Source organism: Papaver somniferum, chromosome 4 (assembly GCF_003573695.1).
Source record: "Papaver somniferum cultivar HN1 chromosome 4, ASM357369v1, whole genome shotgun sequence".
Classification (NCBI taxonomy): Eukaryota; Viridiplantae; Streptophyta; class Magnoliopsida; order Ranunculales; family Papaveraceae; genus Papaver; species Papaver somniferum.
The window spans coordinates 50,237,945-50,262,890 of record NC_039361.1 but is presented as its reverse complement, the minus strand read 5'-3'; the positions used below and the strand labels follow the sequence as shown (position 1 = coordinate 50,262,890).

Below are 24,946 nucleotides of genomic sequence, written 5' to 3'. Positions count from 1 at the left end.
TTAACCTGAATATTTTTATCCAATGTTGAGAAAACATTATCGTCTTTACAATGGGTACCAAAACCCATATAAAATCACCCTCCTAGTAATCTGGCACCCCATTAGCAATGTTGCATTCATTTATACATAGCACTTCGCCATTGGAGTGACATTTGCATCATTATGTAACTTTCAAAAAAAAAAAAAATCAATACAAACTTACAAATGAGACATTGACGAATTTCTGAATTCTGCAATTGATCTACATATGGAGAAGCTCAAGTGCTTTTAACAAAGTAGGTGTGAATCTCTCCACATCAATATTTACATCCTGGTTATCTAAATACACAGACCTAAGTGCATGCCAACCTTGTTTCTTAATCGAAACGGGATCCTTAAAAACAGCATGATCAAGTGGATATTGCTGAATTAAAGAACTCTCATTTTCAGTAATCTTATAATCCAAGTACTTCAACTTCATATCCTTTGCTGGTTCTTCAAAACTAACTCTACAAACCCATTCCAAACCTCCCCAAGGTATGATCTGAATAAACACCGCATTAGGATGCAGCAAAACCAAGTTGGTCAATCCTGCCCCATGAACTCCCATCATCACATCACATGAATTTACCATTTGCGCGAACCGCGTTGCATCCTTAGTCACACCAGGCTCTTCCACAATTACTTCATACCCCAAACTTGAGGCCATCTTTGCTATTGCACCTTCATTGGTAAATTTACGCGTTCTCTTACGCGAAACAATCAGAAGCCTAGGAAGTTTCTTGGAACGAATATTACCTCTCATTTTTATTGGAGATGATCTATTTAGTGAGTAGGACTCCCTTAAGAACTGGGTGAAATTTGTCATTGAGTAATGATGTTTTGGGGATTTCAGAGGATCGATAGTTAAATCCTTATGAAACTTGAGACCAACGATGACCTTCGGGTAACAATGGACATCATTTTCTTTATCAATGTCGACTATCGGATACTTGGACAGGTGACTTAGAATGGGTTTGTACTTTGAAATCCAATAAGGACTAAAATCTGTAACTAGAAATTGAACTTGTTGGTTAAAGTGATGAGAAGTGAGAAAAAGAGGTACCAACACATCAGTGTAAGCGTGGAAATAGTTGCCAGCATAACCTCCGACCGAGAAAATCACCGCAGGAACATTATGATAAGTAGTACAATTTGGCTGGCTTAAGTCGTTTTTGAGCAGCGGTTTTACCAAAAATGCATTCACTACCTTCATCGCTGAGTTATCTGATTTTCGAGCGTATGGTTTGATTCTCCATGATTCATTCCCAGAACTTAAAATACCTTCTGCAGATAATAATGTATTATAGAGAACGGATGACGATTTCCCGTGGATCCTTATATGGCCATCAATCTCGCAAATATCAAATCGTGGGTCTAAAACGTCGCACACCGGAGTAAGCTTGATTTCCTGTATCATCCGATTATCAACATTATGTGCACCCTCAGCTTCCCCCTTCATTTCATCTGCATCAGTAACAGTAACGACATCCGTACCTGAAAATCAAGATTATGTATCACGACAACTGTAGAAAACTGAAAACACCATAACAAGATCATAAAATGCAATATAAATTTAAACGTACGTACTTTGTCTTTGAAGCGAATTACTGCTTGTATCTTCATCGATCGATAACATTCTTAATCCAGCATTATAATTCACTGCAGAAAAGTAATAATGAAGAGACGTTTGACTGCTGTAAAGTACGAAAACATAGAATTAAGCATAGGGTACTTACGAATCGGATGACTAGTAGTAAGATAGGAAGGCTTGGAGATGACTGCAAATGAAGTTAGTACTGCAATGACTAAGCATACACCGATAGCGCAGTAACCGATCTTTTTCTGTTCGGTGTGACTAAAACTTCTGGCGAGTATCTTGTTGTACTCCATATCAACTTCCTTGAATGCTTCCGATCTTGAATGATCATCTAGTTATAACACCAAACCATACTGATTAAAGGAATTACTTATTGGTACGTTCTTAATCTCTAATAAACAACTAGCATATTATACTGAAAGAGACTAGCTAGTTTTTAAGTGTTAATTAGTTTTTCATCAAAAAAAAGTTTGTGAAAGGAATGGATGATCTGATAGTAAATTATTAAAACTGCTCGAATGATTAAGGAGGGTCTTAATCCATAGGGAATCTGGCAGCATGTGTGCGGAAGCAGTGTTATTATACAACTCAAAGCCATCATAACAAACTAATAATAGAAGTGTGTGCCACTGCCTTAATAAAGGACAGAATTAGATGTTCCAACAAACAAGTTCACAGTTTCTGAGCACACATTCAAAGAAAGAATTAACTAACTGACCCCTGATCGTTCAGAGCTGTTTCTCATCAATAACTAGAGCTAGCGATCTACCTCAACTGTTACATTTACTCCATCCAGGAAGGAGTATCCTCTTATTAGAACTAGGGGTTATGTAACATTTGATACTGAATGCTAGGAATTTGGGCGTAGGTTGTAGAGAGTTTGTTGTATTCACGATACAGTTTAAACTCTAAATGTACTTTTCTTTACACTTAGCGGTGAAATGAAATACTATAGGGTAGTATTACGTTAATTAAAAAGTAATAATTCGTACAGTTCCACAGAGTAAGTTGTATACATTATTGAGAAGGAGATCCATTGTTGTCAATTGCTCCTACTACCTTTTGTAATCATTCATACATCTTTGATTGATTGAAGACGTACGAACGTATGTTTAGTTTCTTTTTTAACTTTTGTTATGGTGGCACGTAGTACGTAGCGATCATACAGTAGATGATTCTTTAATTATTGGTTAGCTAGTAGCAGCAGTTAGGAAAGTTATATTGACTGGAGTACTTTCGATGGTGATCGGAGAACAAACGTCACTCTCTTTTGGAAAAAAAATTGGATTCGATGATGCTACTGTATGCATCGAATATCAACAACTACGCGACCCATACATACCTGACAAGAAGAGTGTCGGTCGGTTCTCAAGGAAAATGAATGTGCGAGTCCCGCAATATTCTAGTATTCCGTATCATATCCTTTGGCGCTAGGATCATTAGTGGATTCTTCAAGGTTGATGGTTCAAGTGTTGTTTCCTATTCAAGGCTTTTCGGATTTTCATGACATTCGAGGGTGTTAATTTTTTTTTTTAACTTGAGTAACAAGCATGTGAATGTGGCTCATGTCCGAGACAGACATTGCCAAACTAAGCTGTTCTGACTCAGTTAACTTTTTTACTCCTGATATGTATTTTGGACTTCAAACAACTGATACATATACATTTTTGTCGAGGCGAGTCAGATGAGTCTGATTCAGCCGAGAGTCTGATATTGAGTCGGATCCAAAGAGTCAAATCCAGACGAGCCATCAAAAGCCAAACACTATTTTCCAACTCACAACAGAAGCAGTTTTCTATTCCCGAACAGATATAACAACAGCCAAGAATTAACATCAATGGAGTAAAAGGATGCACCATTAGCATCTCAAAATCGGAATTGTTCTATTTACGGAGAAGCTGAAGTGCATTTAACAAAGTAGGTCTAAATCTATGAACATCGATATGTACATCTTGTTTGTCTAAGTATATATCTTTTAGTGCATTCCAACCTTGTTTCGTAATTGAACGAGGATCTTTAAAAACAGCATGATCAAGTGGGTATTTGTGAGATTTTGTAAAACACATATATCAAAATAGTTTCGTGTTTTATTCCTTCATTCAATCTGCCTCTTATACAAGATATACAACCCTAGAGTTCGACCTTACAATGGACTGTCCATAACAGTTGAATCATTGGACTGTCCATCACAGTAGAATCATTGGACTGTCCATAACAGTGGATAACTGTGAACTGAGACTGTGAAGATTGGTCTCAAACTGAGACTGTGAAGATGGGTCTCAATCCAAGAGTCTCGAGCCCATAAATATAACTCTCCTAATACCCTCCCTCAAGACGGAGCATGGAGGTCATACATGCCCATCTTGGACATAAGAAACTGAAACTGAGCTTTCCCTAAAGATTTAGTAAAAATGTCCGCCAATTGCACTGTTGTAGGAGTGTAAGAAGGCGTAATAAGCTTCTGCACGATAGCATCTCTAACCAGATGACAATCAACTTCAATATGCTTTGTTCGTTCATGAAAAACTGGATTCTGAGCAATATACAAAGCCGATTGACTATCACAGAGAAGACGCATTCCATGTGGATGATGAACTCCCAAATCACCCAGTAATTTTTTCAACCATTTTAATTCGCACGTCGCCGCTGCCATAGATCTGTATTCCGCTTCAGCTGACGAGCGAGAAACAGTATGTTGCTTCTTAGTTTTCCAGGATATTGGAGAATACCCAAGAAGAACAAACCAACCCGTCAACGAGCGTCTAGTTAAGGGACAACCAGCCCAATCAGAGTCACACCATCCTTTCAAATTAAGACCACTATCAGAGCGCAACAGAATTCCTTGCCCAGGATTCTTCTTCAAATATCGAACCACACGAAGAGCCGCTTCCCAATGTGCTATTCTCGGCAGTTGCATGAATTGAGACAAAATATGAACAGAATATGCTAGGTCTGGACGAGTCACGGACAAATAGATTAAACGTCCAATCAATCTTCGATATTTTTCCACATCCGTGAACAAATCTCCTTTGTCCAAAGAAAGACGGTGATTAGTTTCCATTGGAAATTCTGCAGGTTTTGCACCTAATAAACCTGCTTCCATGATGATATCCAACGCATATTTGTGTTGACACATATAAAAACCTTGTGCACTCCGTGCCACCTCCAAACCCAGAAAATACTTCAACTTTCCCAAATCTTTCATCTTGAAGCATTGTCCCAAGTAACGTTTGAATTGATCAAGCGCAACCAAATCATTACCCGCAACAATCAAATCATCCACATAGACCAAAACATTAAGTTGGGTTTTTCCCTTAGTCATGATAAAAAGAGAATAATCAGAATATGATTGCCGAAACCCATAATTCTTCAAAGCTGCAGACAATTTTGCAAACCAACACCGAGGAGCCTGCTTTAAACCATATAAAGATTTTTTCATCCTACACACCATATTAGACTTACCTTGAGAAAATCCAGGTGGTATTTTCATATACACTTCTTCTTCCAAGTCTCCATGAAGAAATGCATTATGTACATCCATCTGATGTACTTCCCAATTCTTAATTGCTGCCACAGCTAGGAAAGTCCGCACTGTCGTCATTTTCGCCACTGGTGCAAATGTCTCATTGTAATCCAACCCTTCTACTTGATGATTCCCAAAGATCACCAGTCTAGCTTTGAGCCGCACCAACTGTCCATTCTCATCATACTTCTCTGTGTAAATCCATTTACTACCAAGAGCTTTCTTTACCGGCGGTAATTCTTTTAATTCCCATGTTCCTTGTTCTTCCAAAGCTCGTATTTCTTCTGCCATTGCCTTACGCCATCCTGGATACTTCATGGCTTCTTTGAAATTTTTAGGCGCAGACCCAGCAGTAATTGCTGCAAGAAACTTTTTATGAACTGTAGAGAATTTATCACAACTAACATAATATGTCAAAGGATACGGCGTACCTGAGGATGACGATTGTGGAGAGTGAGCATGAGATGGACTATTTTGTCGTACAGTGTGTGTTACAAAACCTTTGAGCCTACTAGACGGAATCTTCTGTCTCCTTCCTTTACCCATACTAGCTTCCGTCACTTCCTTCGAGACCACAGGGTTCTCAGTAATATATTCTGGGTTCTCAGTATTATCTTCAGGGTTCTCAGTAATGTCTTCCGGGTTCTCAGTAATGTTTTCTGGGTTCGCAGTAATACCTTCCTGGTTCCCAGTAATATATTCTGGGTTCGCAGTATTGTCTTCTGGGTTCTCAGTAATGTATATTGGGTTCTCAGTAATATCTTCTGGGTTCTCTTGCTGCACTATTTCTTCATCATCACTCCAACACACGTCATTATTAGCCTGAACTGTCTCAGTTGGCCGATCAGGTACCCTAGATATGTAAGGAAACTGATGTTCATGAAACTCTACATCCCTTGAAACTAAAAATTGTCTCTTGTCTAAGTCATATAATTTCCATGCCTTATTCCCAAAAGGATAACCCAGAAAGACGCACCTTCTTCCTCGACTTGCAAACTTATCCCCTTTACTACTTTGATCATGTGCATAACACAAGCAACCAAATACTTTCAACTGACTATATGGTGCCGGTTTCCCAAATAGAACTTCATATGGAGTTTTGTTATTTAGAACCGGTGTACGCGTACGATTAATCAAATACGCTGCTGTCAAAGCACATTCTCCCCAAAATCTGATCGGTAAATTTGCTTGAAACCTCAAAGCTCTTGCCACATTCATTATGTGCTGATGTTTTCTCTCAACTCTTCCATTTTGTTGAGGTGTTCCTACACAGGATGTCTCAAAAACTATTCCATTAGTCTTAAAGTAGCCACGCAATGCATTAAATTCGGTTCCATTATCACTTCTAACAATTTTGATTTCTTTACCAAATTGACGTTTCACAAGCGCAATAAAGTTAAGAAATATCGTTGCAACCTCAGTTTTGCTTTGAATTAAATAAATCCACACACCTCTTGAAAAATCATCTACTATTTTCAAAAAATATTGTGCTCCAGAAGACGAGCACGTCTTATAAGGACCCCATAAATCTATATGAACCAAATCAAAACTACAACTGGATTTGCTCAAACTACTAGCAAAACTACTTCTACGATGTTTTGCACGTGGACAAATATCACACGCATCATTATTTTTCTTCAATAATCTACCCAGACCTGGTAACCGTTGTAACACTTTCTCTGATGGATGTCCCAATCGCTGATGCCACAGCTCATACGTATCTTCACTCACCGTAAGCACTTTAACTGGAGGCACACCACAGAACATATATAGTCCACCTCGTCGCTCACCCACTCCAATCACCTTCCTCGTCAACCGGTCCTGTATAAGACATAAAGTGTTAGTACATTGAACATTACATACTACCTCATCAATGAGTTGTGTAACCGAAATCAAGTTACAAGTTATCTGTGGCACATAAAGCACATTGTCCAATCTCAAACCACCAGGAAGAATAATTGTTCCTATTTTCTCAGAGTGAGCATATTTTCCGTCCGGCAGTCCCACTGAACATGCTCTAATATCTTTCACATTTATCATATCATCTCTTTTACACGTGACATGATTTGTAGCTCCTGTGTCTATAATCCAGGATGTTTGATTTGTCTTACCTTGGAGTTGGGAACTGATTTTTCTTGAATTTAAATATTCAAGAACCTGCTGAACTTGACTTGCAGTCACGCCTGTCAGTCCTGATGCATCTCCTGAAGATCCAGTGGAAGGATGAGATGATGATGTTGCTCCCGAGATGTTCAAATTATGCGCACGTATATTGTCTTGTCCTCTACCTCCTCTGCTGTTCACAAAACCGGCACCAGCACGTCCTCTACCACCAGCTCTACCACCAGTTCGGCCTCCTCGACCATATCCTCTTCCACCTCTTTGTCTGTCACCCCACCATTCCGGGTATCCAATCAGCTGAAAACACCCTTCCTGTGAGTGCCCTTCTCGGCTACAATGCTTGCAAAATTTGTTAGGATCATACATATTATTGTATGGACGCTGATCTGACTGAACCTTGAACGCCATAATATTTTCCTGTGTCTGAGACGACACAACTCCTTCCCCCAATTTTAGACGTTCCGAATTAACCACAGCTTGATAAGACACATCTATAGATGGCAGTGGTTCTCTTGCCAGTAATTGTTCACGCAGGGAGCTATACATGGTATCCAAACCAATCAAAAAATAGTGTAAGAAATCTTCTTCTCTCAACGTACTAACCTGTGTTGCAATGTTACACGTGCACTGGCCACAGCTACATTTTGGTATCTTCATGTACGTCACCATCTCATCCCATATCTTGTTCAATCTCCCATAGTACACTGCAACCTCCTCAGTTTTCTTCTGTTTGCATTCACTTAAGGCAGCTTTCAACTGGCAGATCCGAGTTCCACTTACAACACAAAATCTCCTCTTCAAGTGCGTCCATAACATGCTCGCATCATCATAATCCCCCAACGTTGATCTAATATTTGTCTCCAATGTATTGCTGATCCAAGAGACCAGCATCGAATGCACTGCAATCCACTCCTCTAACTCCTCAGGTTCTGTTGGTTCTTTGACGGTTCCATCAACAAAACCAAATTTTCGTTTGGCTATCAATGATCTTCTCACTGCTCTAGCCAATTCATCATAGTTTGCTCCCTTTAATACAATAGGTGTGATGATAATCCCTGGTCCATCACTTGATCCCAGATGATATTCTGGTTTCTTCTTTTGCATGTTGTTTTCTACCTCTTTTCCTCTTTTAGATGATTCTGTATCATCCGCCATGTTTACTGTTCTAGGGTTTATTCGTGTTAATCAACTCTGGCTCTTGATGCCATGTGAGATTTTGTAAAACACATATATCAAAATAGTTTCGTGTTTTATTCCTTCATTCAATCTGCCTCTTATACAAGATATACAACCCTAGAGTTCGACCTTACAATGGACTGTCCGTAACAGTTGAATCATTGGACTGTCCATCACAGTGGAATCATTGGACTGTCCATAACAGTGGTGATAACTGTGGACTGAGACTGTGAAGATGGGTCTCAAACTGAGACTGTGAAGATGGGTCTCAATCCAAGAGTCTCGAGCCCATAAATATAACTCTCCTAATAGTATTGTTGAATCAAAGAACTCTCTTTTTCACTTATCTTATACTCCAAGTACCTCAACTTCATATCTTTAGCTGGTTCTCCGAAATCGGTCCTGCAAGCCCATTCCAGTCCTCCCAATGGTACAATCTGGATGAGTATTGCATTTACAGGAAGAAATACAATATTAGTTAAACCAGCTCCATGAACTCCCAGCATCACATCACATGTACTCACGACTTCAGCAAATCTCGAGTAATTCATACCAGTTCGGGGTTCGGCGACAATTACTTCATACCCCAAGCTTCTAGCCATATTTACTATTTCATCTTCATTTGTAAATTTTCTGACTTCTCTTACGTGAAACAAGCAGAAGCTTTGGCTGCAGCTGTTGGTTCTTGCTTTTGCGATTCCGCTTGATCTTTATTGCTGATGATTTCGTATTTATTGCATATGCACTCCTTAAGAATTTGGTGAAATCTGTCATTGAATAGCCTTTAGGAGATTTCATAGGATCAATATCAAACTCCTTATGTACTTTTAGACCGACGATTACTCTTTTGTAGCAATGGACATTGTCTTCGTTGTCGATATCAATCATTGGGTATCTAGATAGGTGTTTAAAAATCTCTTCATATTTGTGAATCCAATACTGGTTTGAACTGGTGATAAGAAACTGAACTTCTTGGTTGAATTTATGAGAAGTGAGAAAAAATGGAATCAGTACATCCGTGTAGGCGTGGAAATGGTTCCAACTGTACCCTGCAGTCGAAAATATTATCGCAGGAGCATCATGACTAAAATTGCATTGAGGCACTTCTTTCCCATTATTGTTGATAAATGGTTTTACTGAAAATTGGCTAACGCTACGCATAGCTTCTGGATCTGCTTTTCGAGGGTAAGGTTTAACTTCCCATGATTTTTTCCCCGTGTAAATGTCATTTTGAGATGAAGTACTGAATAGGACAGTAGATGATTTCCCATGAACCCTAACATCTCCAATGATATCACAAAAATCTGTCATCCTGTCAGAAACATCACACACAGGTGGCTTCATTTCAGTATTTGAAAATTTGGCTTCTAGTTTCATTTCAGTACTATTAATTGAAACTTTGATTTCCTGCTGCAATTTGTTATCTGCAGCTTTTATGTCTTGCTTCGGTGCGTTATCAGGCAACGTTCTTATTTTCTGCTGGATTATGTTTGTATCTGGAACCTTTAACTCTGTGCTCTCGCTATTAAACGGGATTCTGATCTCCGGATTCGTTTCCTCATTTGCAACTTGACAAACAATTGCTAAAGTCAGAATTTATGTGCGACATTACTGATCATTATTATGGAAAGCTTTTCTTGAAAGCTTTATGAAAAAAAAAAACTTACTTAAATGAGGTGCTTCTTCGATTGTCAGAAGTCTTAAACCAGCATCAATAGAAAATCTTAAGTTGGCTGCATATACATTGAACAACCAAGATCAAAAGAAAATACTAACACAGGCGTTGCTTAAGATTTTGTATAAGCACTGCACTTACCAACAGGAAGATAAGAGAAGGATGGTTTATAAACAGCAAAAGAAGTAAGTATAATGATCAAACACCCAGCGAATGCTCCGTAACCGAACTTTTTCTGTCCGTGCCTGCTAAAGCTGTTAGCAAATACTGCCTTGTATTTCATTCCAAGGACGCGTATGTAGCTGCTATAGAGAAGCCTGAGTGCGATTTTGTAGCTAGCTAAAGATTGGAACAATCTGTTTATCAAATATAAAGCTGCGAACGTAGTTTATAGCCAGGAGTGCATAAATAAAGGTGTCCAAGTCGTAAATAATTAAGAGACTAGCTATTTTGGTAATATACGCCAATAACAAGTTTAATTAGGTGGTTGAAATGGACTTGCTAATCATATTTGTGTTCTTTTCGATGTCTTTATCAGCAATTGAACTGCTTAATTGGCGCATTGTTTGTGATAATGAATTGATGGAAGTAATATGGGTCAAGCGTCATGAAAATTGTTATTCATTTTTTTCTTGGAAGAACTGTTTGTCATATTTGTTCTATTTTTTTATTTTATTTTGCTTTCAAAAAAAAGATTTTTTTTACTTCTTAACGCGACCAAACAAAACTTATGGGTGAGTACGTTTGTTTCTTCTAAAAGTGACCAACTCTGTTTTCAGGTTCTGGTATCTTCCATTGAAATTACTCATGTTTTCATGATGGCCTGAGTAAACCATGTGAGGGAGCCAGGAATATATGGCCAAAGAAAATTGAAGGGGTCGTTTTTATACTTGCGCTTCTTCTAATTCTAAAGATGACCAACTGAACCATGAAAAATAATATATATTTTGTCAGCTGTGGGATTTGAACCCACGCCCTCTCTCGAAGACCAGAACTTGAGTCTGGCGCCTTAGACCACTCGGCCAAACTGACTTGTTGATACCCTAGCTCACCAAATCCGTAAATGTATGTGTAAACAACTAACACAGAAAACGTCAACTATCAAAGAAGAAACAAAATGATTTTTCCAAAACATAGTTTTTTTTTTTTTTTGAAGCATAGTCAATTTTTTGTTGATACGGGGACACGCTTAAATCAGCATCCTGATCAATTAAAAGATACAATGATCTACCTGAATAATTAAAGTTAGTATATTGTGGAACGGTTTAATGGCAATTTGATGAGCTTAGAACTCTGATCACAGCCTCCCAGGTACAGTCGCCACATGCTTGAAGCTATCTATTCCAGCAACAAAAAATGGCAAATGCTTCTCTAGCAGGGTTATAACATCCAGCATTATTAATGCGAATGCATCCAGCATCGTTGACAACCCCCCTTTCTAGTTTTTCCTCTTACGACATTAGTAGTGTCCGAATCTTCCCCTAAACATGAACAAGTAAAACCCTAAGCATTAGCAATATTGATAAATTAAATCCTTAGCATTCATGTCCTAATTATTCCTGAGATTGCAATCACAAAAATCAGATAAGAGTATAAAACTTACGGGAATACTGGAACTGTTTGCTTTCAAGCTCTCCTGAAGCTGATGGGATGAGACTAGTAGCTTAACTGAGCGAAATTGAACAGACGGATTCTGCCCCTTGACATCTTCAAAGGAGATTAACCCACGCTGTTCAAGGTGTTCAAAGGCCTGCGAAGAGACAACCAAGAGATATGTTGAAGAATTTATTGGAAGAAGATTTTACTACCTATTATGGAGAACCAAGTTAACATTGATTTTTCCAAAACACTTCACACACCATTAAGCATCTATCTCTTTCATAATAAGTAACATAAATCGGGAAAGCATCATGAATGTCTTTGTACTCTGCAATAAATCAGATGAAGACAATATCAAAATGATGAATACCATGATTAACATATTCATTGAAAAAGAGTGCAACTTTTACAACTGCAATTCACCTTTCATAACAGAATTGAAGTTGTAGGAGTTCTGCTCTTTAGTTTCCAGTCTCTTCATGCATACCAGCATATAGTGCTCTAAAATAGAACAATCTGCTCAAGTATAGATCCGAAAAGAATAAAGATACCACGCATGCTTTTATATACGAAGGAAAAAAAAAAACAAAGGAAAGGAAAGAGAATTGTATAAGCAGAATATGTATCAGAAAAAACCACTGAAGCTCATGAACCTTGTAGGCTTTCAAGCTTGGGTTGCTGATGGATGCTCTTACTCGCAGTTTCAAAGTTTTTTATTGAAAGAAACCTTGATTCTTTTAAATCCATATTGCAAATAGATCGAAATCTGCATGGAAAAAATATGCAGGAGTGAAAACTAAAAACTACATATTAGATATAAACGTGCAATGAAATAGTTGAACATTCATAACCTCGCATACTCACAGAAAGCTCAACAAGTTGTTTACACTGGAATCAGCATCAGATAGTTTCGTAAGAATTGCTTTAAACCTCTGGTCTCCTAATATGCACTGTAGAATTTGAGACCTCAATTAAGGAATTCAACAGAATAAATCTAGTCAGCAACTCTATCCTGTCCGAGGAAATTACGTCCCTGGATACAACTCTGACTGGATGTTAGTTTCTCCAGACTTGAATGAGCTCGAATTACTTTTAAACACAATCACAAGAATGGAAAAATCACATGAAGGATACATGAATTTTCTCATTAAACTCAACTACATAATCATGAGGAAAACTTGAATCTGCTGGCAAAGACAGAATGTGCTCCAACAATCTACATACCAAGATAGCAAAACATAACATTAGAAGCAGTAGTCTGAAGCAATAATGTCATATCTCAAGGAGAGTTCAGAAATCCTCACATCTGTAGATCTTCTTTAGAGGGAGGAAGAAACAATAGTTTCCTGTGGGAAAAACGCGATCTTACTCTCTTTTCTAGGAGTTGATCTGCATCCTGCACCACAAGCATCAAACTTCCTCAGTGGTAGCTTGAACAAATTGATTAAGATAGCTCCAGTACTAGTAAGAGGCTTTCTATGGAAACTGCTGAGTGCCCAAACAATATAAATTTAAGCCAGGATACGTATCTGCAGTAAGGTGATTTCAGGTTGTTCCATCAACATATAAAGTAAGTGATATAAGATGAAGAGGGTTTCTGCGTACCAAGCGGCAACTGGAACCGACAACTACAGCTTGTGACACTACAGACTGCATTGCATCTAGCAAGCAATAGAGTAGCCTTTGCTTTCCCTGCGAAGAGTCATAGTAAAGACAACCTCTATGTTATTAAATATGATTTCAGTTCATGAATCTAGAATCAAGACTATGGTGATTCACTGATTCGTCATTGGGTACCATTGCTACTATGAGAGTCCATTAGGTTACCTGAGTAAAGAGATCAAACTCATCAAGTACAAAGATGAGTGTTCTATGATCTCGTCCACACTTTCTGATGAATAAAGGAAAGCTTCACTTAGTAATGCACAGAAAATGAACAAGCAAAATTTTGAAAAGGATAAAGTGAAAGATATGCTATGGTTATCTATGAAGAGAAAAAAAGGATTCACTTACTGCAGCATGGCTATCATGAACTGAGAGTTATCATCAGACGAGGCCTAGTGGAACATACAGATCCGAGATAATTAAAACAAGAAATTAAAAAGTCCAGTATACGTAGATCTAAGTGCATCATCACGACCAAAATGAAGCTTTTGTCCATACCATTTTCGAAAACTCCAAGTCATGTTCCAAACAAAGTTGTCTAGCAATCTCCTGTAGATTAATAAGTGTGTCAGAAACTTAAAATAAATGACTCCACTTACTGTTTCCCCCTGAAACTGGACAATCACTCTAGCATTTTTTAGGGCTGGATAGATCTAAGAAATGCCAAAACTTCATACAAGAATACTTATTAGAAGTCACAAACTTTCAACATGGAACTTTTAAAGAGCATATATTTAGTCTTTACGCGCCTCATACGACAAAACAGCATATATGTTGTATAATGGCAAACGAGAAGAAAACGATGCAATAAACAAACAGAAAGTAGTATACTAGATACCAAATAGTCAGTCAGAAAGATTATTCAGAAGAGAGCAATAGAGATTATAAACATGAGTGCGTGACCTTGAGTGCATAATTATCATCACTGTGCAATATCCCACTCAGTCTGACCTGAAATCAAACACACATACATCTCAAATCAGCTTCTTCCTTTTAGACCATCACACAAAACATAATAGGAATCATTTTTCCCTCATTTGGCCATCCTAATTTTAAACCTTAAATGAATTTACATATCAATACCACTGAAATTGTTTCAGGATGCTCAGACTGCAAATCTTGTAAAACAAGCTCTAACACCTGAAAAATTCATCAAAAAGATGTAACAGATTAAAAAGGGAATTTGAATAGAAAATGACACTGCATAAAATTGGGAACCTACTTTTGGAAAAACCATCCCTAGTAGTGATTTAAGGAAAAACAATTTACAGGGATTTTTCCACACCCACGAGGACCAAGAAGCAAGACGGAGTTATTGCAGGATTCAGTAACTGAGCTGGAGAGTAGGAACTTTAATTTACTGAAATCAAATCAAAATCAATTAGTTTTTCCCCTTACAAAAAAATCAAAACTTCATTAAGTTGATTCAGAAAAAAAGAAAATTAAATGAATAAATCAAACCTGTAGTTACTGTCTGGTTTATCAGATAAAGCAGAGAAAACGAAATTAGGGTTACAAATCCTACTTCTGAGTAGAATTAAAGCCTCCTCTGCTGCTTTCGATGTTTCCATGATGCGATAATTTCCCTGGCGTTTGAGGGTTTTAGCTTAGGTTTTTGAGTATTAGGGTTCTTTTAATTCTCTACTAGCAAAGACGCACGAACGATGTTCCTGCCATTCCGTTCCAAAACCTGTAAAGACACGTCGCATGGCATGAGCAGATGTGTGTATGTTATTAAACACTTTTTTTCTTCATGTAATTTGATTCTCAATTCACCTAAAATAAGTAAGAGTATATTGTTAGTTGTTACTCGGTGGTAAGAAGTATGGTCTAAGAAATGGACACAACCTTCTCAACTTGTATTCTATCTGTGGGAATCGGACCTTATGGCAAAAAGCCGTACGTTCTACCTACTGAGCTAAGATGGCAAAAGCTGAGTTCAGAACATATACTATAGCTGGGTAACCAATAGTACCCCCCAGTGAATTTGATTGAGTAATCTCAAATCCAATAAAACCACTGTAAATATCAGAATGCATTTCAACACAGCAATAAGATCTGTATACGTAGATAAATTTACAATATTTTAGTGTAGACTCTGGGAAGTAATACCTTATGCAAATCTGTGACTTACATCTTCAGCTGCTTGCAAAATAGAAAGGTAAAGAAACAAACTCAGATAAAGTAATGAGGACCGAAGTTATTGTAGTTCTAGTATGTATTCATAATGGCTAGTATTTGATGTACAGTGTTTCGAAATCTGTTTGCGTGAATAGCAAATTAAAACTTAACATTGATATTTCCAGGATTTTGCAGTTCCACCAGCAAAGTAATCATTTCCTAAGGCATTTAAGGAAATTGATTCATCCTCCCAAACAGAAATAACATCCTTATAAGAAAATAACATCACTATAAGCTTTTTGATACCATAAACATATTCTCTAGGTATCTAACCAAGTCAATCTCCTCCACAAAAGCAGTGTTTCATTACCCTTCTCGGTTCAAGTCTTTGTAACATTTACTTAATATCGGCTGAGGCAATTAAGTTACAGGTAGGGTCTTCACTCAATTTTCTCCATTCTGATTTGAACAAAAGAACGCAGAGTAGCCAAAATTGGGTAAAGGACTGACATCATGAAATGATTAAAATGCCAACAAAAGTACTTAATGGCTCACCTTCATCATTTTTTTTTGTACATACATTCTGATAATGACCAATTATGAGATGATGGTTGCATCTCTAACAATCCTTGCATTCTAAATGAATGTATGTTTTTTAACTTCCATCTAAAATGGCTAAATTTGCTATTCCTTTTACATATATGGACTGAATCGAATATGCTTATGAGACCATCAACTGTACTTAAGTAGCAACAGAAGTTTAATTAAATGTGGTGAAAGAAGTTATTTTCATTTGGGCATTTTGTCGAACAGCTGAAGTTCAAATTGAAGCAAACACAAAACTTGCAACAATGGGAGTTGTGATGGTCTAACTTACCTAAATCGATTATTTAACTTACCTAATTGAAGTCTGATTGGAAGCTTGGATCTTTAGAAACCCCAAAGTTGTGAATCCAATTCACTTGAATCCACCCACCCCAAATGAAGAGATGTTAGAAATGTAGAAAAGAAGACAATGAGGAGAAATGTTGCCGACTGTTAGAGAAAAGAAGACAACAGAGTTTTAGTTTCGTCGGGAAGGAAAATTGTAGTTTAGGCGAGCGAGAATTTCGTCTTTTCAGGAGGCCAACACAGAAGAGGCGGAAAATGGCGGGAAACAAATGGCGGGGGAACCTGGTCAGTTTCAAAGATCTGGGTAAAAACGTTTAAAGAGGGCTTGACAAAACGGTTATATATGCGGTTCAGATTTATTCGTCTCTCCATTATGATGACCAGACTCAACTCCAAAATAGGCAACAAATGTAAGCACAGCAGCTGGTTTGATATCAAAATTAACCTTTTTAAGAACAATAATCTCAGATTCTCGTCAACTAAGTTTACAGACAAAAAAGACAAGGCCAGACTACCAGCAACTCTTAATGGAAAAAGAAAATGTATACAGTAATGAGTTTCCTTTCATATGCTAACTACTCACGGCCAGATTCTGCATTTTGGTTCTTGTCTCGGACAAATCCAATTCTGTCTTCATTTTGGTCAGTGAAGTCGCTAAACATTCGCATGCTTGAAATAAACTATCATGGGAACATTCCTCGAATTTACGAATCTCCGCTTGAATTTCACGAACGTTATCTGAAATTTTATCTGCTCCCAGCTTCAATGCAGGAATCTCTTGTGGAGGGTACAAACATGCACCAAGCTCATCGATTTGAATTCCGATTTCTTTACAGAGTCTTAATAATCCCTCCAATGAATCTACTGATTTGTTATCATTATCGGCGGGTTTTGAAGGCCTAAGCAAACCTGTGATAAAACGGATAAGCTCCTTGATTGCTGTAAGAGTGTCGGACACAACAATAATAGCTGATTCAGCAATTTTCATCTCCTCAGGTGAGAGGTCTTCTCCGAGGTCACCGCCCTCATCATCGGTATCATCATCACTTTCATTTGGATGAGTCGTCTCGTCAGGAGTATTATCAATTGTTGGATCTTCAACTGAGGCTGGTTTCAACTCTTTTAGTTCACGCAGTACATCCTTCATGGATACTGCAACTTGTGTGATGCCTCGCCCAATGGCTGTGTAGTTTGTGGAAGGAGTTTTTTTAAGAGAATCACACGCTTCCCAGACAGTGCCTGCTAACTGCGGGATAGATAGTTTCTGATCTTTGCTATTAGCTCCTGCAAGTAAATTATATGTTCCGAGGGAATAAATTTTCAAAAGTGACAAGCAAATGCTGACACAATTCAACTGGTGTGCAACTAGATGCTACAGTTTCCAAATAGTAGACGCAACGCAGATAGATTAGGCTAATGTAAAAGAAGGATGAAATGGTACCAAATGAGGAGACAGCCTCTTTAAAGAATGAATAACTTGCATCGGCAACGAGCTTTGCAGATGCATTAATATAGGACGAAAGAGTTGGCCCTGCACCGATCTTACTACTGTGTGCCAGCAAAAGGAATCCCTGCAGCAAGTTAAAGTAGACCCCCATGTTCTCTTCCAACTCTTTCATGTTGGGTGCTCCACTCCAAAGCATTCCAGCTGCATTGCGTACAACCAAAAATGCCATCAATGACTTCAACAAAAACGATCTTAACATGTTAATTCATTTTACCACTAATAATACGTGATGCCTTAACTAAGACATAGGAGTATTTTCTCTGGTAAGAAAATGTGGACATGTGAAGATTCTATCAGACTAGTTGACATGGAGGTGTGGACATATGTTAGGTCTAGTGAAATCCTTTTTTCCAGTACTACACTTCTACTACTTTGCATTGCTTGGTTAAAGGATGACATGGATAAAGTATGAGATCTGGTAAAATCTCCTTTTCAAATTCTGTACATCTACTACTTTGCCCTGCTTGGTAAAAAGCTTCTGCTGGGCAATTTACCTAAAATAGCTTTGGAGTTCAAGAAGTCATAATTTAAAAAATTGCATATATTAACGAACACTTCACAGGTGCTTTTCTCAGAGCAATGAAGAGCCTGACACAGCTCCTAGGTCCTATTAGTTTTACAAATATCAGGTAATCAAAAAGGTTATCGAACTTAAGTCTCAACCGTTCTACGCATATCAAGCTGTTCTCTACAGCTAAATTGGTTTTGCTAGCTGTACATGACACTAACCTCTATCTGTTAATACCATGTTCGCCTTTTCAGTATCCCAGACAATCAAACGGCTCCAAACAAGGCGCTGTATAATTATTACGAGCATAAGAACAGCTTGATACATTTTGCTGAAGAATCTAACTGACTTAAGAAACAAGATCACAAGGGGGCTCTGACTGTCTCTCTCTCTCTCCTCCTCACAGGTAAAGGATATATCAAGCATTTCAAATACTACCGGCGTTCCTTAGAAAAGAATAAATATGCAATTGGATTACTAAGTAATTTTAGAAAAGAATAAATACTACCGTGCACTAAGAACAACATATTGTTCTCTACCGTTATACCGTGCACTAAGAACAACATATTGTTCTCTACCGTTTAGTATAGGATAATCCGATTATAGTGAATTCAATTACTTTGAACCAAACACACTACAAACGATTCAATTCCCGCAAGGAATCTCAAAAAGAGGCATTTTAAGTATGTAAGAAATCTTAGGAGAAGGAAGAGGCAGTGTACCTATTGTTGCTTGTTTTGATACTTGTCCCCCCAATGTCACAACATCCTGCCAATCTACTTTCTCAAGAGAAGAAGGAGGTGCATCTTCCAAAAGCTACAAAAAGTAAGAATTGAATCACATAACAAATTAACATAGAAAAAACACGAAAAGAAAAAACTAGGGTTTTAGGCGGACAGAAAAAAAAAATCAAAATTGAATAAGTTTGAGTTGATGAAATTTGATGAGTAGATGGATGATGAGTTTTACCTGGAAGGTCTCATGTATGGTGTTTAGATGCGTAACCAATATGCGATTAAGGTGTTCTTGCTCTTTTTTCCCCATTTTTCTGATAGGATACTGAAACTAAGAGATAAGAGAATTTATCGATTGATCACCGAAATTCTTTGAATTGGGGATTAACTACCTTAGAACTGATGTCTGATGCGTTGATGATAAGCTCGTTCTACAGCAGCAGAGCTTATATATATGTAGCCTTAGGGTTTTAGTTTTAGTATTTCGTTACAGAAGGAAACGGATGAAACGAATAATAAGAAAGCAGAATAGAAGATCACTCGACTTTGCCTTGACATATGACTCGGGAAATAGAAGATCACTTGACTTTGCCTCGACACATGACTTGGGGCAAGTTGTAGACTTGCAAGTTGAGTCCACTATAAGTCTATGAAATCACTTGGTAAAAACTAGTAAATTTGAGAGTTTGGGAATTGCGGTAAAAATTGTACCGAGCAGATTAGGGTGCGCCATTGAGTAGAGTTTTTGTTGAGCGGTAGAGTGTCTGTTGTCAAGCGGCACTGTCTTTGCAGCTAACAAGTTTTATTTGAATCTTTAATGTATATCAAATTTCAACATCAATTCTTCTCATACCTTATTACCTTTAATTTCATAAAATATCTACTAATCCCAAGTAAGGACTGTACTGGCCAACCTTCTCTAAGTAACAATGAAATTTGATATTCTGATCTCACACTAATCTTCTAAAACATATTGCATAAATATTCTGGTCTCCCACTAATCTTCTAAAAGATATTGCATAAAATATTTTCTAATCTCACACTAATCTTCTGAAAGATGACTATTGTTGGCCAACCATCTGAAAGTAACAACGAAGTTCGTAGTTCAAATATTTTTATTGAAGAAGATGAATCAATTTGCAGAGGCACTTCACACAAGATTCTATCAGTGGTGCTCAGCAACAAGGACTTGACTTTTGGGAGAAAAATCATGCGAAATTTTGTGAAGAAACACTTAACTTCAAAATACCTGATACTACAAGATCGTCAGGCCATTCCCATTTAACCAATAAGGAAGTAGTCATATAAGTTGTTGTGATCATTGATGTATTTTCAAATGGTTGTAGTGATAGTGGTGGGTTCTTTTCAGATTTGTGAAGGGAATAAAATTTTTAGATTTTTTTTTTAAAAACTTAAGAATGTAGCAAAATTAAATAGCAAAGTGATGTGAAATTTTATGGACAAATAGGGGTTTAAGATTCCACCATTCAACAATACTTATATGATCTAAAAAAAAAATTTACTATGCAATTTAAATAATTTGTTTGATTCAAAATATTGCCAAAAGCAGATTTCCAAAATTTCAAATGTTAATCACAAGTATAATGCATCAAGAGTCTAAAACTAAGCATGCATTATCAAGGGAAAACACAGTTGATTAATAAAAATCATTTAATTCATTTTTATCAATGGAATTAATCACATAGAAATATTGCATAAAAAAATAAAGATTATCACATAATTATTGTGAGAATGGCTTCCTCTGTCACCCCTGGGATTGGGTTTAGCTACACATGATGAAAAACCTCTCAAAATATTTCATTGATGCTCAAAAATGTTTTACAATGAAGAGAAAGACAAGAAAATGATATAAAACAGGATTCTGCGACCCACAGAAGGCGTCCAGAATCAACGATAGAGATGAAGTGATGTTGTCGTTGGAAAACTATGACCAACAAACGACAGTCGTTGTCTTTGTTGGTAAACAACTGCCTTTGGTAGGCTGTTCTTCCTCTTCTTCTTCCTCCTCGAGCAGCAGCAGCAGCAGAACCAGAATCTCTGCAACTTCAATTTTCTTGCTCTGTAGTGCTCTAAACCTCTCCCAATTCTCTCTCCTCTTCTATGAGTCCCCAACACTCTATATATACTCCACAGGATCAAGAAGTCTCGCTATAACTCGAGATAATTCTCTCTTAACTCGGTTTGATGAAAAAATATTCTGGGAATATTTTCTTCCCTGATTTAGCTTCTCACGCGTAGATTTCCATCCTGGTCAATCTAGAAATGTTTACACACGATCCACAATGTTGCTAGAGCCCTCATGCATGAGCAGAACACGCTCAAATCTTCTCCAATCCCGTGTCCAACCCGTGTTTCCCTGTTTTGCATTCCGTGAATTATCCAGCTAATTCTGGCCAAATTTGATCGAACCAAAAACCCAAAACGTGTTTGCTAGGACATATCACAACTTCCTACCAAAAATCATCCATTGAATCGCCCTAGAACACGTTCAAAAATTCCAATAAAACATCTGCAAGTTGATAGTATTTTTTTTCCCGCCAATTTTTGGTTTTTGAATTTGGGAAGAAGATGTTCTCCCACCTAACCAGAACTGGGGTGCGAATAGCAACTGCCTTGGGGGTGACATGGGGGTGCTCCGTGCAACTTTTCCAGCCGAATTTTCCAACAATAATTATTTTCCAAAAATACCTACAAACACATAAAACACCATAATAAGGACGAAAACAAGTACTAACAATACGAAACATTGAGGACAAATTAGACACATAAATGCGTCTATCAAATACCCCTAAACTTATTATTTGCTAGTCCTCGAGCAAAAACAAAAAATAAAACCGAGTTAATCTCGGGAGGGTTTACCAGAGGTGTACCCACAAAACCATTACTCCTGACCCTAGCTATCTATGTCGAACCTTGGAAGGCACTAAAGAATCTCCTTGGTTGGCTTACAATCACTGACTACAGGAGGAAGTACCCTGATGCGAAATTCCAATTGTTGTACACGATTTTACACTCAAGCATACTAAAATTCATATAAAGTGACAGAGCTCTACTCAGATAGTTGCACTATGGACATCATATTCGGAGTCAAACTAATCATATGGATAGAAAAAAGAGATGGAAATAGAAAAATGTAGGTGGTTTTGATGTTAACCAAATGATCGATGTTTCACATATCTGTTTGAAGGCCACTGCCAGAATGAACCTATCCTAATGGACTGAGATACCGGTCTGACTAATATCAACACGACTGGCATATACAAGGGAACCAGTGGTCAATAACTTAAATCTAGATCAAGAAACTGACAAATACAAGGGAACCAGTAGTTGACTACACAGAACAATAACCATTTTTTTTTTAACTTAACGGCATGAATAGATCTTTTTGATCCAAGCGCATGCTTCTTGTCAGCAGACTACACGATAGTTCCCACGGGTCCTGCATTCCACGCTTGCTTAGGCGACGGAAATAGGGAGAACACACGCATATCGCTATCCAAGTGTTAATACTTATTCCGATTGGTCTAACTGGTCCGGTCTCTCTCTTTTTTTTTTTTTTTTAGTAACTCAGTCACTCTAATTCACCCTAGCAGTGGTAACAACTTGAATCGTGTGCTCCACCTAATCACTTAGAGAAACATAGTTTAAAATGAAAAAAAAAAATAAAAAAAAAAAAGAAATGAAAAGGACTCAACGAGATATGGTGCAACTATCATGTTATTTCTAACACCTGAGCTCTATGCTTTTATGAATAGACTCTATAGATGTTTCCATCTAATCAGATTGGTTCCTCAACTGCTACAACCAAGATGCTTCCATCCACTTAGATTAGTTAGTTCCATCCTGAATACGCATAAATTTCTAGGCTATGGAGTTTATTTATTGCAACTAAAAGCTAACAAAAAGTTTCTTCCCCACCCCCAAACTTAAATCTAACATTGTCCTCAATGTTTCTAATTAAAGAGCAGTAGCAAAAGTAAAATAACACGAGAAGTTGGAAAGATAGTACCTGGGTGAAGAAAATCAAAAACTAATATACAACATACAACTTCCTCGATGGTCAATCAAGGGTAAACAGGGTCCTCCAGAGGGACCTCCTCAACATCACCTGTAGGAAAGGGCTCTAAAAAGGGTTTCCATCTCTGACCATTAACCTTCGAAGAACTACTACCATCCGGTGTCTCGATCTCAACAGCTCCATGAGGAAAAACAGTGCGAACAATAAAAAGGACCCGTCCACCGAGAACGTAACTTCCCAGGGAAAAGATGCAAGCGGGTATCATACAGAAGAACATTTTGACCTGGAGAAAATGACTTCCGTAAAATGTTTCTATCATGCACAAGTTTCATTTTGTTCTTATACTCCTTCGCACTATCGTAAGCATCTATACGAATCTCGTCCAACTCATTGAGTTGGAGTTTCCTATGGGCTCCTGCCTCGTCAAGTGAAAAATTTAGCTGCTTAACAGCCCAATAATCTATATGTTCTAACTCAACAGGTAAGTGACATGCCTTGCCATAAACAAGCCGATAAGGTGACATTCCAATGGGGATCTTAAACGCAGTACAGTAAGCCCATAAGGCATCAGTAAGCCTAGACGACCAGTCTTTCCGATTAGGATTAACTGTTTTCTCTAATATACTTTTTATCTCCCTATTAGAAACCTCTACCTGACCACTAGTCTGTGGATGATACGGGGTAGCTATCTTATGTGTAATACCATATTTCTTCATCAGAAGCTTAAAATTCCCATTACAAAAGTGCGACCCTCTATCACTAATTATAGCTCGTGGTGTACCAAAACGTGTAAGTATATTATTTTTCAAGAACTCAATCACAACCCTATGGTCATTAGTTTTACACGCAACCGCCTCAATCCACTTAGAGACATAGTCTACGGCGACAAGGATGTATAGGTTACCAAAAAAAATTAGGAAACGAACCCATAAAGTCAATACCCCACACATCAAATACCTAACAATTAAAATAGGGTTCAAGGGCATCATGTTCCTACGGGAAATGGTTCCTAATTTCTGGCATCGTTCACAAGTGACGCAGTAACTGTGGGAGTCTTTAAACAACGAAGGCTAATAGAATCCACACTGCAATGTCTTAGCAGCAGTTTTCTTAGCTCTAAAGTGACCCCCACAAGCATGATCATGAAAAAAGGAAATAATACTGGAATGGTCACTCTCAGGTATACATCTCCTAATAATCTGGTCTGGACAATACTTAAACAAATAAGGATCATCCCAAAAGAAGTGCTTAACCTCAGCTAAAAATCTAGAACGATCTTGTTTACCCCAATGTTGGGGCATTCGACCAGTAACAAGATAGTTCACTACATTCGCATACCAAGGTAATTGGGTAACAAAGAACAATTGTTCATCAGGAAAGCTATCCCTTATAGGAAGGGAATCATCTGGGGAACTAACAACTAGCCTAGACAAGTGATCTGCTACAAAATTTTCGACACCCTTTTTGTCTCTAATGTCTGGAGAAAACTCTTGCAACAACAGAATCCACCTAATCAATCTAGGTTTAGTATCCTTCTTAGACAAAAGATATTTTAAAGCAGCATGATCAGTATATATGATGATCTTAGAACCTAAGAGATAGGGTCTAAACTTACCTAAGGCAAACACAATGGCTAATTGTTCCTTCTCGGTAGTGGTATAGTTCAACTGGGCATCATTCAGAGTTTTGCTAGCATAGTAAATCACATGAAGTAACTTATTTTCTCGCTGACCTAGCACAACACCAATAGCATAATCTGAAGCATCACA

At 37.8% G+C, this 24,946-nt stretch overlaps 3 protein-coding genes and 1 non-coding gene across 8 annotated transcripts; all 4 read right to left on the bottom strand.

Annotated features, from left to right (window-relative positions):
• Positions 1-124: 124 nt before the first annotated feature.
• Positions 125-1,948, bottom strand: LOC113273863. The gene is made up of 3 exons (XM_026523452.1): positions 1,758-1,948; positions 1,609-1,680; positions 125-1,515 (listed from the first exon to the last, which is right to left on the bottom strand). Exons 1-3 carry the CDS (start codon positions 1,909-1,911, stop codon positions 242-244), a joined length of 1,500 nt encoding a protein of 499 aa, XP_026379237.1. The 5' UTR covers positions 1,912-1,948; the 3' UTR covers positions 125-241.
• Positions 1,949-11,061: 9,113 nt separating this feature from the next.
• TRNAL-CAA lies at positions 11,062-11,145 on the bottom strand. The gene has a single exon. It is a non-coding gene; the product is annotated as a tRNA-Leu (tRNA).
• A 133-nt stretch (positions 11,146-11,278) lies between these two features.
• On the bottom strand, positions 11,279-16,684 carry LOC113275437 (origin of replication complex subunit 4-like). Of its 5 annotated transcripts, XM_026524933.1 has the most exons (18): positions 16,398-16,684; positions 15,490-15,519; positions 14,839-15,067; positions 14,647-14,737; positions 14,461-14,517; positions 14,281-14,328; positions 13,876-13,926; positions 13,726-13,769; positions 13,540-13,603; positions 13,318-13,404; positions 13,017-13,108; positions 12,847-12,928; positions 12,577-12,662; positions 12,366-12,478; positions 12,136-12,228; positions 11,973-12,040; positions 11,717-11,863; positions 11,279-11,594 (listed from the first exon to the last, which is right to left on the bottom strand). In XM_026524933.1, the coding sequence occupies exons 3-18, from the start codon at positions 14,946-14,948 to the stop codon at positions 11,565-11,567; spliced, it is 1,263 nt and encodes a 420-aa protein (XP_026380718.1). In that variant the 5' UTR covers positions 14,949-15,067; positions 15,490-15,519; positions 16,398-16,684; the 3' UTR covers positions 11,279-11,564. The 5 variants fall into 5 exon arrangements, with proteins under 5 accessions (XP_026380718.1, XP_026380719.1, XP_026380721.1 ...); XM_026524934.1 differs by lacking the exon at positions 15,490-15,519; XM_026524936.1 differs by lacking the exons at positions 15,490-15,519; positions 16,398-16,684 and adding an exon at positions 15,226-15,339.
• Positions 16,685-16,800: 116 nt separating this feature from the next.
• On the bottom strand, positions 16,801-19,688 carry LOC113275439. Its single transcript, XM_026524938.1, has 4 exons — positions 19,374-19,688; positions 19,127-19,220; positions 17,831-18,037; positions 16,801-17,673 (listed from the first exon to the last, which is right to left on the bottom strand). The coding sequence occupies exons 1-4, from the start codon at positions 19,446-19,448 to the stop codon at positions 16,961-16,963; spliced, it is 1,089 nt and encodes a 362-aa protein (XP_026380723.1). The 5' UTR covers positions 19,449-19,688; the 3' UTR covers positions 16,801-16,960.
• Between the last annotated feature and the right edge of the window lie 5,258 nt (positions 19,689-24,946).